Source organism: Scatophagus argus, chromosome 7 (genome assembly GCF_020382885.2).
Source record: "Scatophagus argus isolate fScaArg1 chromosome 7, fScaArg1.pri, whole genome shotgun sequence".
NCBI lineage: Eukaryota > Metazoa > Chordata > Actinopteri > Scatophagidae > Scatophagus > Scatophagus argus.
In genome coordinates, this window is record NC_058499.1 from 25,585,543 (window position 1) to 25,601,590 (window position 16,048).

Consider the following 16,048-nt stretch of genomic DNA (forward strand, 5'->3'; position numbering starts at 1 on the left):
TGGATTCCTTTCATGGCATGAAAGCATTGAAAGTCTTGCACAGGGATCACATGAAGTTAATATAAAATGGTTTAATATATTGCAAACACTTGAATTGTCTTAAAGAGTTATAGACATCAAACTCTGCAAGGCTAATAATAATAATAATAAAAAGAGTCCCATAGTCTTATTCAGTTCTGCTCAGTTTTATTTAAAGTGCCAATTCATAACACAGTTATCTCAAGACAACAGCAACAACAAAAAAAAACAACCAAAGAGAAGAGAATCAGAGAAAAACAGGTCCCAGGGCAAAACCCCCACACTGAGTCAGCATATGGCGACAGTGGCGAGGAAAAACTTCCTTTTAACAGGCAGAAACCTCGAGCAGAACCAGACTCAGTGTAGACGGCCTTCTGTTGTGACCACCTGGGAGGGAGAGTGGGGAGAGGAGAGAGACAGGAGAGGGGGAGAGACAGGAGAGAGGGAGAGGAGAGAGACAGGAGAGGGGGAGAGAGAGAGAAAAAGGAGAGGGAGAGAGGAGAGACAGGGAGGATAGAGAGAACAGTGCAGAACAGGAGCAGCAGGATCCAGGCAGGGCCATGGAGAGGGTTCTGGATCCAGCAACATGCTCCAGAAGTGCTAAGGACAGATGTGTGATCTTATGTTGTATGATACCCCAAATTTGTGATGGTAACTCTCAAAGAAATAATCTTCCATTCTGTAATACTGTCCTGCATGTTTTGTCATATGGAATAGTCGTTCAGTCATTACACATGAACTCAGCCCAGACACTTGATTCCAGTCGGTCTTTCCTGGTGACAGTGCTCCTGTTTGTGTCTGTGACTCCGTAAGCAGATCAAATCTCAGAGCTGCTGAAGCCCCACAGAGTCTGTCTGGTGACGCCTGTTGTTCTGAACCACTCCAGTCACCCGTGTGACAGATCGGCCAGCAGGTTTGTGGTGAGTCATCTGAAATCACCCCTGGACAAGAAAGACTTTCTGTCTAACGCTGAATATATTATGATTACTGTATATAGAAATCTGTTATAGAATCATGACAAGTTTGCAAAATGGATCATAAATTTGTATCAGTCACCCATAAAGCACATAAATATAGGTATGGGAGAAGAACTGATGTGAGCAATGTTATATTATGGTCCTTCCCTATTTGATCATTGTTGTGTACGTTTTAATTGTAACCTGCGAGGCAAAGGCTGCAGTAAGCAAACAAAGAAAGTAGGGACCTGTCTTTGGGCTTCAGACCTTAAGTTCCCCCAGAGTTCATTATGTGTGACTTGATTTGTGGTGTTTTGTGTAATTTTGTTTGGGAATGTGCAGATCTCAAGTACACTATATAGACAAAAGTATTGGGACACCTGACCATTACACCTACAGGGACTTTAATTACATTGCGTTCTCAATGCATCCATCGATCTTTTATACCGCTTATCTGTCAAGGTCACAGGGGGACAGGGCCTATCCCAGCTGACTACGGGCGAGAGGCGGGGTACACCCTGGACTGGTCGCCAGTCAGTCTTAGGGCTGACACACAAAGACAGACAACCACACACTCTCACACTCACACCTAGGGGCAATTTAGAGTAGCCAATTAACCTGATGTGCATGTTTTTGGGATTGTGGGGGGAAGCTGAAGTACCTGGAGAAAACCCACGCAGGGACAGGGACTGGGATTGGAACCTGGAACCCTCTTGCTGTGAGGTGAAAGTGCTAACCACTGCACCACTGGACTTGGTCTCCCCTTTGCAGCTTTAACAATTTCCACTCCTCAAGGAAGGCTTTCCAAAGGTTTTGAAATGGTTCTGTTGGAATTTCTGGCCGTTCATGCAGTAGAACATTTGTGAGCTCAGACACTGATGTTGGACCAAAAGGCCTGGCTAGCCATCTGTGTTCCAGTTCGTCCCCAAGGTGTTGGATGGGGTTGAGGTCAGGGCTCTGTGGGAGCCAGTCAAGTCCTTCCACACCAAACTCATCCAGCCATGTCTTTATGCACCTTGCTTTGTGAACACCAATGCTGGGATAGAAAAGGGCCTTCCCTAAACTATTGCCACAGAGTTGGAAGCATAGCATTGCCTTGGTACATTGAAGCATTAAGATTTCCCTTTGCTGACTCCTGAGAAACACCCCTATACCACACCTGAATTCAATAATAAAGAGTCTGTTTGTTTGTCCCCGTACTATTGTCTATATAGTGTGTATCAGTTGAAATGATAAAGGTCTCTGTGATTAAATATATGTCATATTTTGATATCATTGATATTTTATTAGCACTTTTCTGAACATTATTGTGTAGACGATGCACACATTTGTTTTGTTCTGAGATACTGGAGATTTTTAACCTTTAAGGTGACACCTGCACAATTACCTAATATTATATGTTCAGAGATCATGTTTTAAATCTAACTTTAAAACATTAAATTACCAAAATGTGTTTAAAATGCAATAATCCTGACATATTGCTGTATGTTGTATCAAATGCAACATGCTTCTGTAGGGAGAGCTGAAGGTCTGTCAGTTCCATTTCTAATGATCTGAATAATCTGTCTCTCTCCTCCTTCCTCTAATCATGTCTCTGTCTCTCTGTCTTAGGTGCTGAGTCTATGGAGAGGCTACCTGATTGTAAACAAACAACCTATCAGGGTAAATCATGTTAAATGTTAGTAGATGTTAAACCATCTATTTTGAACCAACGCCTATTAGAATATTTCATGAGACTCTGCCTGTCTGTCTCCAACACAAATTTGTAAGGAAATTTGTGTCTCTTTTTTCTCAACACGTTTCTTGCAACCCTGTTGACTATTTGCAACAGAATGTGTGATGGTTCTTTGATCACACCCCAATATCTTTCAAGAGTGCTGCGTCCCTCTGAAAGACTTTTTACAATTTTTTACTTTTCAGAGTCGGTTAAATCTCTTTTTTGACCCATTTTGCCTGAGGACAAGAAGCTGCCTAATAATTATGCACACCTTGATATAGAATGTTGATTTCCTTAGTCAGCACCCTCCCTCATTACACAAATATACATCACCGGATATGCTTAAATTCGATAAGCAGTTTATACAGCTTGGAGAGGGAAATATGCATAAAATGATGATATGGTCAAAATACTCACTTGCCTAATAATTGTGCACACAGTGTAGTTTAGGGTTTCTGTGCTGAGGTTCTCTCTGCTTCCGAGTCCTTCTGTAGTCATTCCAATACAGTGATCATTTTTAACTATGTTGTACCTACAAAATGTTTCCAATATATGTGGTCTCTTTCACAACTATGTGAGCAAGGTAACAGGAAAACAAAAAGGCTGGGCCCAAATGAAAGCACCAGAGGCAGAGCTGAAGCAGTAAATTTATTTAAAGAACAAAAACCTAACAGGATGGTGAGGCAGGAAGGGGTCAAAACCAGATAAAGCAATCAAATCCAACAGCGTATCATTGTGAAGGATAATGCAAGTAAATAAATAGCCTAAGTGATCATAACATATGAAACATCCAGCATAATTTCAGAATCAGGCTATGGAACCAAAGATTTCTCATTTGGCAACTTCTGCTCCTCCATCCTCGCGTTGACACGAGTGAAGGAAACGAAGAGACACGCCGATATGATGAAAAGCACCAACAGAGTAAATACACTGGGGAGGGCAGCCAAATGAGGGATGGTTGAAAGTGATCAGGCTGGGGAAGGCGGGAAACACACAAAGGGAGGAAGTGAAGTAACTAAAATGACAGCAGAGGTGAGTATTTCAAAATAAAATGTCTCTGTTTTCACTGAGCCTGTCTGAATGTACAGGTGGAGAGCACTTTCAGCTACCTGGAGATTTGCTCCATCAACATTCACAGTCTCACTCAGGTACACTCTTCATTAAAATCATACATACTTATAATATGTATTTTTTATAGCATATATTTTTACCCTTTTGTGTGTGTGTGTGCGTGTGTGTATATCTAGATAGATAGATGTGAAGATAAAAAGATGGATTATATATCGTAGCTTATGTTTTCGCTGAGAATCAGCATCATGTGCGTGTGTTGCAGATTGTGTTGGAGACAGACAGGCAGAGTCTGTCTTTCAGTGTATTGCACGTTGAGGATCTTGAGGCCATGGTCAGTCACATGACTGCTTCGCTGAAAAGGATTTTTCCCGATTCCTCTCCAGGGTGAGTGTCCCTCAGCAACCTGCTACATGTGTGAATGCACACTGGTGATCGTATTCTACACGAACACACCTCCCTCTTTTGAGTCCACATGCAGATCATGGAAAATACTTGACTATATATATATAATATATAGTCTATTAATGACTAATAATTTACTATGACCTCAAAATATTATCTTCGCACATGGTATATATATATTTAAATGAGTAACAAATGAAAGTAATCAAAACATGCTCTGTGACCTGTATGGAAGCTTTTGCATTCAGTATATTTTTATCTTTTATTCAGGTTTATCCTCTGGGTTGTAAATTATTCAACATTTTCATGCTCACATTGATATAAAACTGTTTGTCATGAGCTTTGCTTCAGCACCGTCCTTAGGACAATTGCCAGACTTGTGCCATGGCTTTATGGTCCAATGTCTGAATGTTCCCCAGAAGATGAGTCCTAATGACTTTAGTGATCCTCTAAATTTTCCTTGAGCTCTATGGTGTGGTTTTAAGTGAAATATTTAAATATTTAAGTTTAACTTAACTAAATTAGAGCTTGGATGGGGTTGTGATGGTAGCAGAAATTTAAACTGATAAACTGCCTGTACAACATCCATTGCACGTCTGCCCGTCCTGGGTGAGGGATCCCTCCTCTGTTGCTCACCCTGAGGTTTCTTCCATTTTTTCCTGTTAAAGGTTTTTCTGGGAGTTTTTCCTTAGTCGATGTGAGGGTCGAAGGGCAGAGGATGTTGCTGATGTTATGTTAAGCCCTTTGAGACAAACTGCTTGTAAAAATGGGCTATACAAATAAAGTTGACTTGACTTGACTTGACTAGCAAGTTGAGATGAATAATGAATGGGATATGAGATGATCACCTGCTGAACTACAGCTGGCCCAGCCTAATGACATTGTGTTTTAGTTTTTAGTGCTAATTAGCAAATGTTATTATGCTAACTTGCTGAACTAAAGATGGTAAGGATTCATAAAGATAGTAAACACTATACCTGCTAGACATCATTATGTTAGCATCATTATTTTATGTTAATATGCTAATGTTAGCATTTAATTCAAAGCCCAACAAGTCTAAGTGCAGGCTCACAGGTTATAAACTCTTTGTCTTATTATACTGTATGCCAACCTTAAAGATTGTATTTCCTGTCCTTCAATATCCAGAAAGCTGCTAAAGATGATTCCTGCAAATCTCGAGCAGAGACTCCTCACACAGACTGCTGTGATAGAAGAACAGTTGAACAGTCAGCCTGGCTCTTGTGGTATGTCAGTGAATATACTTATGTACTACTTTTGTGTAGTATAGTGTTTTCATCCATACACACACACACACTTAAGTTCTTGGGACCCATAATACAGAACGGTTTTTTCGAAGTTTTTAATGTACAAACGTCTGTGAATAGAGGAGGGAATGCAGAATCCAGGAAGGGAGCTGCTGCAGAGTGGAGAGTGGAGAACACTAGGAAGGACAGGAAAACCCTGGTGGACACTGACACACATTAGCTGGCAGTGGTGCTAGCGTGAGCATTGTGAGCAAGCTGAGGTTCACTGTCTTGCCCATGTACATTTTAATATGTGGACAGCAGGAGGTGGGGCTCACGCCACCAACCCTGTGATCCGTGGACAGCCCACTCAACCTGAGTCACAGCTGCTGGTGCTTTATTTCACAGTACAGTTTGACTGGTTATATGATGAGTGTCTGTGTTGATATGTCTGGAGCTTTCTGTTAGCTTGTCATGCTCTGATGAAGCTCATTGTCAGCTGTTAAGGGACTAGTGTCTGTTAAGCTGAACTCCACCTGTTATTGAAATTGTGTGAATTATGCATCTGGTAAAAAATATGATTTTTGTCCTTATTTGCTAATAGCGTTTATCAAATTTACTGAGTTGATCACTGATACATTCACATCTCAGGGAAGCTCATCTATTGGCAGATAGACAGTATTTGAATGTATGTTCCCCAGGAGGATTCTCTGACACCTACGCTGCTCTGTGTGATTTCAATGAGATGCCGTTCAGAGAGGAGATTCAGTGGGTAAGTCTCTACTGTACTGAAGCATAAAACACTTTCATATGTCACATGTAAGAAACTTTACAACAACCTTGTTTACCAGAATCTAGTCAGGTTTAACTTGATGGCCACTTGATGACCAAATGTTAGCATTGGTTTATCCAAATAAAGCACAGCTAACTGTTTTGGCAGGATATTGACAACATTTACTACATCAACAACTGGAGACAGTTCAACCTGCAGGACTTCAGTCACTTAGACAGCAGGTGCAGTACAGTACAGTGCTGTTTCATCCAGTCTTACCATACATACTATTTAAATTCTTTTCCTTTTTTTGTCATTGTTTCCCCTTTTTCTTTTCCTCTCAGAGACCTGGCATTAGCGGTAGCAGCTCTGTCTTTTAACCAGTGGTTTACCAAGATCTACTGCAAAGAAATCAAACTGGTACACTCTGTTATCATTTCTATGCATTGTTCTGTTATTTAACAGTTGTAAAAGGTTTTGCACTCTTGAATACAGGGTTTTCAATGCATAATGTCAGGTGGATGTAGACAAAGTCTTCAAACTAGGGCTGTCATAATATCAGGCTTCCACTACACGATTAGCACAGCAATATGAATTCATGATAACAATGTTACTTTGATATGTAGCTGTGGAAGAATTTTTAAATTAAGTTTACGCTATACTCAAATTGAGTTTTGTACCTTTTTGACAAATAAATGACATTCAAAATATATGTGTAGAGAGGTGGAGACTGGGACCATAACCATATAAAAGTGTACAAAAATGACACTTAGTGAATAGTGAAAAAGCAACAAGGTGAACATGATATCAGTCTTTCATTTGCATACCAGTATGTTGCAATACCTCTATTACAAACCAGTTTGATGGAACCAGTTTGACTGCCCACACTGACATAAGGTTTTTACCATAACCTAGATTAATTTACAAATGGTCAAAATTAAAAGCAGCAGAAACCAAGATATTTGGGGCCCAGCTCATTTACTTCAGTTTTGTCTGTTTACTGTGAAGTTTAACTGATTGGTTTCATCTCGGTTCATTGCTAAGTGTAATTGGGTGCCATCTAAGATAAGATAATCATTTATTATTCCCATAACTGGGAAATTACAGTATTACAGCAGCAAACAGGATATAGAGGGTGCAAAGCATGCAAGGATAAGGGAAGGATGTGCATTCCAAAAAGAATAAATACACAGGAAACAAGTACCCGCAGCTGCACACAGAACAGAAAAGAAAAAGACTGTTTACACTAGAGTCCCTCAGTTATGATTAGTGGATGGATTGATTATTGTACAGATTTGTTTCAGGAAAGACTAAGTATGTATGTACTGATCCTAGTAGTAGTAGTAGTTACCTGAGTAAGGATTATTGCACAATTATTACTACACATGTATTATTGCAGGTCTGGTGAGACCATTTGTCCCATTATTGCACATGATTTATTGTCCAGTTAACACATTCAACATCTGCATAACTATGAAAGTTTATAGTGTTTCCTGATAACATTACCCTCAAGAAACACATATAGGTTGAGTAGTAGTGGTCCACGCACATAACTCTGTGGAACTTTGTGACTAAATTTGGCATGTATGGAGAATTCATTAACATGTACAAGCTGAGAGTGTTCTGAATGGGACTGCAACAAGCTTGATTCAGTCTTTACAATGCTGACCAATGCTGTCTCAGTGCTGTGATGAGCTCGAAAACCAGACTGGAAATCCTAAAAACAAAAAAATAAAACTATTATTATGCAGAAAGTCATGTAGCCAGTTGGTGGCTGCTTTCTCAAGGATTTTAGAGAGAAAGGGAAAGTAGGATATCGGTCTGTGGTTGACTAAGACCCCAAGATCAAAAGTAGTTTTTTTAAGGAGAGGTTTGACTATAGCTACTTTAAAGGACTGGGGTACACATCTTGTTATTAAAGACAGATTAATCATATCTTGTAGAGGGGTGCTAAACAAAGGTAAAACTTCTTTAAGCAGCTTAGTACCATATTGATAGTTTAGATGAAGAGATCATTGAAGATAGCTGATGACGGTCAATGGGAGAAAAGCCGTCTAAATAAATATCTGGTCCCATGGCTGTTTAGATCAGTACCAGTTGAGGGCAGGAGGGGATGAATTTGATCTCAAATGAGTAAAAGTTTGTCAGTAAAAAGGTCATAAAGTCGTAACTACTGGAGGTTAAAATGCAGTTCTGTAATTATAAAGCTTATGATGCCTACCTTTATTACAAACAACATTTCACCATATTTAAGCTTATATAAGCTACACAGCCCAGGTCATAATTATACATAGAAGTGGCTGCACATTGCCTCTCTTTTACAGCGATCATTTGTCACACACGCGGAAACAGTCAACAACAAAATAGATTATTTGTCATACAGATTATGATGATTATGATGACTACAGAATTCATCCCCATTTCCATAAATACACTGCTGTTATTAAAATTGGTTGGTTTTGGACTTTTTGTCTCTCTGTCTTTGTCCCATCAGTCAATCGACATCCAGCAGCAGCTGACCCTCTTGCTGTCCAGATCTCCCAGTCTGAAGGAGCTCTCGCTGGAGGCCAGCGGACTCAAACTGTGAGTTTGACTGTGACTGTGTGCAAATACGTAGGTGTATAGCCAGGCAGGTAGGCAAAGTTAACAATTACCTCAACATGACTGTATGTCAAATTTTCTCTGCCCTTCCACATCTGGATGAAGCCCCTATCTATTTCTCTTGCTCTGAGCTGAACACCAAAATACCTCACAGGTAGGCAAGGAAAAGGTCAGGAAAATAGCAAATGGTCGAAGATGTTTGGAGATGCTTTGTGCGCCCAGCTACAGTTTGAGCCGACCGCTTTGCCCCGGTCAAAAGTCTGTGCTGATCCTGGGACAAGCTGCATGATTCCCCTTATTACACTGTTTCTAAGTCTAATTTAATTCTGCTTGACATGGACTGATTGAGACTCAGAAGTAACTTTGTTATTCTACTGCAGGGACTTTGCAGTTAAAATGGCAGCTGCCCTACGGGACCACACCTCCTCTACCCTGCAATCCATCAACCTCTCAGGAAATCCAATCGAAGACAAAGGTGGGCTTTTTATATCACATCTAGGTAGTATAAGCACGGTATTAGAATAGACCCATTTTGCTGTTTGTTTTGTCTGTGGTGAAATGGGCTGCAGCAATGTAGTTGGAATCTTCATGGGCCTCCTATGCAGCTATGAGTTATTCCTATGGTATTCCAACTGTTCAGCAGCAGACAGAAGAGCTTTCCAGAAAGTACACACAGTTCAGAAAATAACTGGACTTCCCGCCCTCTCTGAAAGATCATGCTGTCTCCACAGAGCTAGCAGAATCTCGAAGGACGCAACTCACTCCGGTCATCGTCTCTTCTTCCACTGCTCTCTGAAAGGTGTTGTAGGTCCTTAAAGACCCGCACTCCCAGGCTCAAAAACAGCTTTTAACCAGAGTGCGTTGTATTTTCATTTCTAGGTGTAATAGCTCTCAGTCAGGAGTTGGCGAATCTATCTGAAGGACTCAAGCACCTTTCACTGTCTCGGGTATCAATGACTGCGAGAGGTACACACACAAACACAGGGGCACTTACACACACACACACACACACACACACACACAGTCACATGTTTTTGTATTGTAGTTTTATAAACCAGGAGGAAGAATGGAGGGAGGATATATAAAGAGCAGGTGGATGTCATCAAGACAATGTACTGTATGACATCATACACTTCCATTTACCACCTTCTTTTCCTCAGACCTCTCAGTCCAGCAGTTATCTGTCTTACTGTTCCTTCTCAGAATGAGCAAGTAAAGAAACGGCTGCGATGTTTGGAATCTGCAGCCTGCACTTCATGTCATCTCGAACAAAATGCAATTATTTCACAACATTGCTTTTCCATCCTGTTATCAACCTTCGACAACATGGTTATCATTTCCACATGGTCTGTTTCCAGGTCTCGGCTGTCTCAGTCAGGTGTTGTTCTCCACCCAGCTGTTCTCAGCAACCCTGACCCACCTCGACCTGTCTGGTAACCCCAGCAGCCTGGTTTCTGAGGAGGCCATGGTATGTTGTAGAATGGAGATCAATCATTTTACAAGCAAAGAAGGCACACATGAGTACACATACAGTAGCCACACTCAGCATACGCATTCAGAAGTTTAGCTGTAATACAGAGGTTTGGGAGAAATCCAGGTGCGTTCCAGCTCAGTAACTGAGTTAACTCAGCTGCAGACTATATTCACACAGCACTTGCATTGGGATTCAACTGTTGTGCACAGGTGGGAGCAGATTTGGTTATTCGCAAACTATTTGGGATTATCACAGATCAATCATTAACGGTGATAAAATTGTTAACAACTAAATTCAATTGCGGGGCGCCAGTTATGTTGTGCAAGAGAACATAATTGGCTATAACAGAATTTATTAATAAAAGCCATATTAATTTAAAAACAACACCACTTCCAATAAATAAATATCTGTTATAGACTACAACTAAACAAACACAAGCAACTGTATTACAGCAAAGCAAAAGCACACATGTGGTGTGTGTGTGTGAGAGAGAGAGGGAGAGGGAGAGAGGGAGAAAGCAAAGATGGCAGACGAGGTTCAATATGGCAGCTATACCGTGATGGTTTGAACCAAGAGAGTGGGGAACAACGTGGTCTAACACGTGTCCAACAAAGTGACGGAGCAGACCTGAGTTATGCTACCATGTGATCCGTACACTCTGATGGTCGTGGATGTCTAAAGTGTGTGGAAGAGGGTTAGCAAGAGAGAAAAAGGAGAAGAAGAGGGAGGATCCTAACTATCACAGAGGCATAATCAACCAGTTTATTTTACCCTATGGCAACGAGGCCGGCGTTCAGCAGGCCTGACACCGGACACCGGACACGGTGGTCCTTAATAGGCAGCGGGGATACAGCGGAGTCAATGCAATTGGGAAGATGGCGTAATCCGTTATCTCCTGACGAGGTCTGTTCATCCTTCCGTTAAGGGCGAGATCGGCTGATTTGACACAGCTGTCTTTTCAGATCCAGGTAAACAAAACAGAGAGGACGCTTAAAATAAAAGAGAGCGAAACAGCCAAGCTTTATGAGGTGCTCCCTTTTGGCGACCGGGACACCAAGGAAAGCCTGGAGTAGTTCCCGCTGTCAAAGGTCGCACAGGAAAAAGCATACAGTCGCACAGCAAGAATGCTTTTATTACCTGCATGATGTCATCAGAAGAGTTGCTCAATGAGGAGCCAGAGTTTGAATTGAAACTAAACCTCACAACTAGGTGCCTAGTTCCTAGTTGTCTCGGACAACATGATTGGTGCCCTGTATTTGAAATTAGTTGTCAACAATTTTATCACTATTACTGATTATTTGGGATAATCATGAATATTCTGCTAATAACCAGATCTGGTCCCATCTGTGCCCAACACAACTGAGTTAAAGAGGGGAAAAAAGCAGAGAGTAATAAATAACTTTTTTCACTTAAAATCTTTACACTTGATGTGCTGAGGGCAAGCAAATAAAATGTATTCATTAATATTATTGATCATCTTAATTATCTTGTTATCTCAAGAAATTGGTCTTTTGTTTTCTCAACAAACAAGATGTTTTCCCCACTACCGTACCATTGGAATAGATATGTGTAATAGTACATTCACATACATTGCCTAACTCCTGAACTGAAAGTCATAGTATAGTCAAGTCTGTCTCTGTGCTGAAAGCCCTGGTATATGTGCAGGGATTCACATGTCCCAGTTAACAGTGATTTGTGAGAATAATATTTAATTTACTGATTTATTTTATTTATTAATATATTTTTCAGCACACTCTGGCAAACCATGCGTAAACATCTTAGAGGCATAGTATGTAGAATATTTCAGGTGACGTTGAACCTGATGAACACATAATTCAAAATTAGCCGCTCATGAGCAGTTGAGAAAAAGAGGTGGTGGTCGAGTGGGCTTGATTGTGAATGAGCTGCAGTTAAAGTAGTGGATTAGTGAAATATGGCGTTCTTTTCTAATTGTTTCAGAGCAGTTACATTCAATAAATATGTGAGATTTTGTGTGAATACAGTCAAAGTGCAGGTTACATCCTTTCCTTGTGTCTGTCTGTCACAGAGCTGCATCTCTTTGTGACAGACAGAGAGATGTAGGCAGGTACAGGCAGAGGCCAGGGTCTCTGCAGATACAGGCAGAGGCCAGGGTCTCTGCAGATACAGGCAGAGGCCAGGGTCTCTGCAGATACAGGCAGAGTCCGGGGTCTCTGCAGATACAGACACCACCACACAGCAGATACAGGCAGAGGCCAGGGTCTCTGCAGATACAGACACCACCACACAGCAGATACAGGCAGAGGCCAGGGTCTCTGCAGATACAGACACCACCACACAGCAGATACAGGCAGAGGCCAGGGTCTCTGCAGATACAGACACCACCACACAGCAGATACAGGCAGAGGCCAGGGTCTCTGCAGATACAGGCAGAGGCCAGGGTCTCTGCAGATACAGGCAGAGGCCAGGGTCTCTGCAGATACAGGCAGAGGCCAGGGTCTCTGCAGATACAGGCAGAGGCCAGGGTCTCTGCAGATACAGGCAGAGGCCAGGGTCTCTGCAGATACAGGCAGAGGCCAGGGTCTCTGCAGATACAGGCAGAGGCCAGGGTCTCTGCAGATACAGGCAGAGGCCAGGGTCTCTGCAGATACAGGCAGAGGCCAGGGTCTCTGCAGATACACACACCACCACACAGCTATCATAAGTGATGACTGAGAGAATTTACTTTTTCAATGTGTTTATACATTGTTTTTTTTGTAGGAAATTGCCTTTAAAAAGATACTAGACAGTATATATATACATTGTGTGTGTACGTGTGTGTGTTACAGTTTCTCTTCAAGTTCTTGTCCAGCACTAACTCTCTGTCTCATCTGGACCTCAGTGATACCGGCTGCCCTCTGGATACGGTCAGTGAAGACAGTTCAGCTCAGATTGTTGTGCTGCTTTGTTGTTATTGAGAATTTAACATCCGTACTCATTCTGTACATAACCCTTATATATTCTAACTTTGTTTTTTTTTTTGCAGTTATTTGTGTCCCTGTCTACTGGATGTTGTTACAAACTGATGCACCTGAACCTGGCCAGGAATCCTTTCAGCCACAGGTCAGCTTCACTGTTCACAGTCAGTGGGGTTTTGAGATGTGAGACCTGCAATCTTACATCTTCTATGCATTATTGAGTCAGGATCGTTGCACTAATAGACTCACACTTTTGCACATATGCAGTATAATTGTGTATGAAAGTGTTGTATTGTACAGTGTACAGTATACGCTATATATATAGTTCTTCAGTGTAGTTTCCTTAATTTCTTATTTTGTTTATTATTTATCTGTTGTCTAGCTGGGCGGCACGGTGGTGCAGTGGTTAGCACTGTCGCCTCATAGCAAGAGGGTTCCAGGTTCGAATCCCGGTCTGGGCCCTTCTATGTGGAGTTTGCATGTTCTCCCTGTGCCTGCGTGGGTTTTCTCCGGGTACTCCGGCTTCCTCCCACAATACCAAAAACATGCACATTAGGTTAATTGGCTACTCTAAATTGCCCCTAGGTGTGAGTGTGAGAGTGTGTGGTTGTTTGTCTTTGTGTGTTGGCCCTGCGATTGACTGGCGACCAGTCCAGGGTGTACCCCGCCTCTCGCCCGTAGTCAGCTGGGATAGGCTCCAGCTCCCCCGCGACCCTGACGGATAAGCGGTATAGAAAATGGATGGATGTTGTCTAGCTCTGTAGTCTGATTAGTCTGGCTTACATCTATGCAGAAACAGCTACAAATAACTCAGCTCACCTTTCAGTCAATTCAAAAACTTGACTTTATCCTTTACAAATCAAAAAAAGATGTGCAATTCCCCTTGGACTTAATACCAGTGACTCATGACTTTACTTGTTACTTGAGTCTTGTGACAAATAACCATATCTCTTTAACTTAAAGCCATGGGCCCAAAATTCCATCTGCCGAGGACCAACTGATTTTCCGATTTTGAGTAAATCTCAAAAGGCTATCTGCCACGCTAAAAATGTACCAAAATAGTGACATAATAATAAAAAAACTGCTGGGAGTATCTACCTTGTTGGAATCTTGGATCTGGAATCTTGAATCTCCTGGAATCTTAAGGCATCTTAGATGATCTGGCAAAGATTACCTTGTGTGCTGAAACTAATGGGGCATGGTGATAGGAAGATTTTGTGCAGGTGTGGAATAGGCCTCTTACCTGTCTAAAAATGAATTATTTCATCAACTCACAATACAACAGTTTACCGTAGCAAAATTTAGTGTGTGCTGTGGTTGAAAAAGTGCACTAAAAGAAAACACAGCTTGTGACTCTATTTGCGTGTTTTGTTTGTATTTGTGAAGAAAGGTGCGGGAGGTGACCAGGAGCATTCGAGAGTTCTTCAGTCAGAGCTGTGAACTGAAATATGTGGGTCTGTGTGAAACCAAGCTACCACCACAAGCTCTCAGGTGTGTTTACTAGCAGCAAATGCATTGTAATATTAATTTTAGCAATATGAAAGCTAACTCTTGACCACAAGAATCATTTTCATATTGCGAAGATTCCACAATAAGACACATATGAAACCTTGGAATGAGCCGTTCACTGGATTTTTCAAATATCTATGTATTAAGAGCACTCACTCAGTGACTGACTGTATCTCTGCTTGATCACTTATAACTGACTGAGTTGTGGAGGCCAAAAAAAGTTGTACACACACACATGAATGAACCCTTTTAGCCAATGAACGGCTTTTGTAATTATTTATTGCATTAATAAAGTACTATTATCTCTCCAGGCACATGAAACAGACAAATCAGCTGGGGTTCTATGGTTCACGAGTCAATTTTAGGGGTGGAAAGTGCAAAGCAGCTCTGCTATAACATGTATATAGTTGTATATTTTATGTATAGACTTGTAGATGTGTTTTGTTTTGCAACCAGGTTATTACTACAGGGTCTGGCGACCAACACTCGTCTCTTTGGGCTGGAGTTGGACCTCAGCAGCTGTGAGGTACAATATACACTCACACACATTTTTTATTTATGATGATGAGTAGCAGAAGTCACAATAAACAAATTATTATTATTGGTGTCTTAATGCCTGTGTGCTTGCGTGTGTGTGTGTGTCTGTCTGCACGTCTGTCTGTCTGTCTGTCTGTCTGTGTAGCTGCATTCAGCAGGGGCCCAGGTGATACAAGAGCACATTTCTGAAGCTACAGCTATCAGAAGTCTGAACATCTCTGACAATGGTATATAGAACCACACACACACACACACACACACACACACACACACACACACAGATGCAATTGCTTGTACTGCTGCAGCACCATGTTCTCCTGTTAAACCATACACTTTCATGCTTGGTGTGGCAAAACTGAGGTAGGCGTTAATAGAAAAATGATTTGCTGATATTTTGCTGTGCATGTTAGGTTAATATATTGCCACCTGCTGCACTCAATTAGGTTGCACAATTAAAGAAGATTTTAAAACATGTAAGTTATTTTATCAAATGAAACCTTTTCATTTTATTTCTATAAAAAAAAAATTTATGTCATGGAGGGATTCTGCACAAATGTGGTAGTTAGGGTTAGTTGAGAACATCCCGCTTCCTTCATAACCCATGATACACTACGTTTTTTTTTACCAGAAAATGAAATAGAATTATCATTATTTTGGTTTAGGAAACTGCATTTTAATCAGGCTTTTTGCATTTTAATACATCACATTTTTGAAAAATCAGCAGATTTATTTAAACATGGTTGTGGTTAATCATAGACTTTGTGGTCGTATCGTCAGACCTACAGCCCTATGTCATGGACACTAAGGTAGA

General features: G+C 41.2%; 1 protein-coding gene across 9 annotated transcripts in view; it reads left to right on the forward strand.

Moving 5' to 3' along the window:
* carmil2 (capping protein regulator and myosin 1 linker 2) overlaps positions 1–16,048 on the forward strand; it is a 59,272-nt gene that overhangs the window by 2,360 nt on the left and 40,864 nt on the right. For 3 of the 9 annotated variants that reach the window (XM_046394766.1, XM_046394764.1, XM_046394767.1), the window contains exons 2-17: positions 832–938; positions 2,586–2,636; positions 3,780–3,839; positions 4,025–4,146; positions 5,311–5,408; positions 6,110–6,180; positions 6,349–6,600; positions 8,675–8,763; positions 9,162–9,256; positions 9,661–9,747; positions 10,140–10,249; positions 13,063–13,140; positions 13,260–13,336; positions 14,578–14,682; positions 15,157–15,226; positions 15,383–15,464. In XM_046394766.1, coding sequence (XP_046250722.1) covers positions 832–938; positions 2,586–2,636; positions 3,780–3,839; positions 4,025–4,146; positions 5,311–5,408; positions 6,110–6,180; positions 6,349–6,600; positions 8,675–8,763; positions 9,162–9,256; positions 9,661–9,747; positions 10,140–10,249; positions 13,063–13,140; positions 13,260–13,336; positions 14,578–14,682; positions 15,157–15,226; positions 15,383–15,464 — 1,554 coding nt within the window. Of the gene's footprint in view, positions 1–831; positions 939–2,585; positions 2,637–3,779; positions 3,840–4,024; positions 4,147–5,305; positions 5,409–6,109; positions 6,181–6,348; positions 6,601–8,674; positions 8,764–9,038; positions 9,257–9,660; positions 9,748–10,139; positions 10,250–13,062; positions 13,141–13,259; positions 13,337–14,577; positions 14,683–15,156; positions 15,227–15,382; positions 15,465–16,048 lie in introns of those variants that run through there. The other 6 variants (XM_046394769.1, XM_046394770.1, XM_046394768.1 and 3 more) reach the window with 5 other exon arrangements.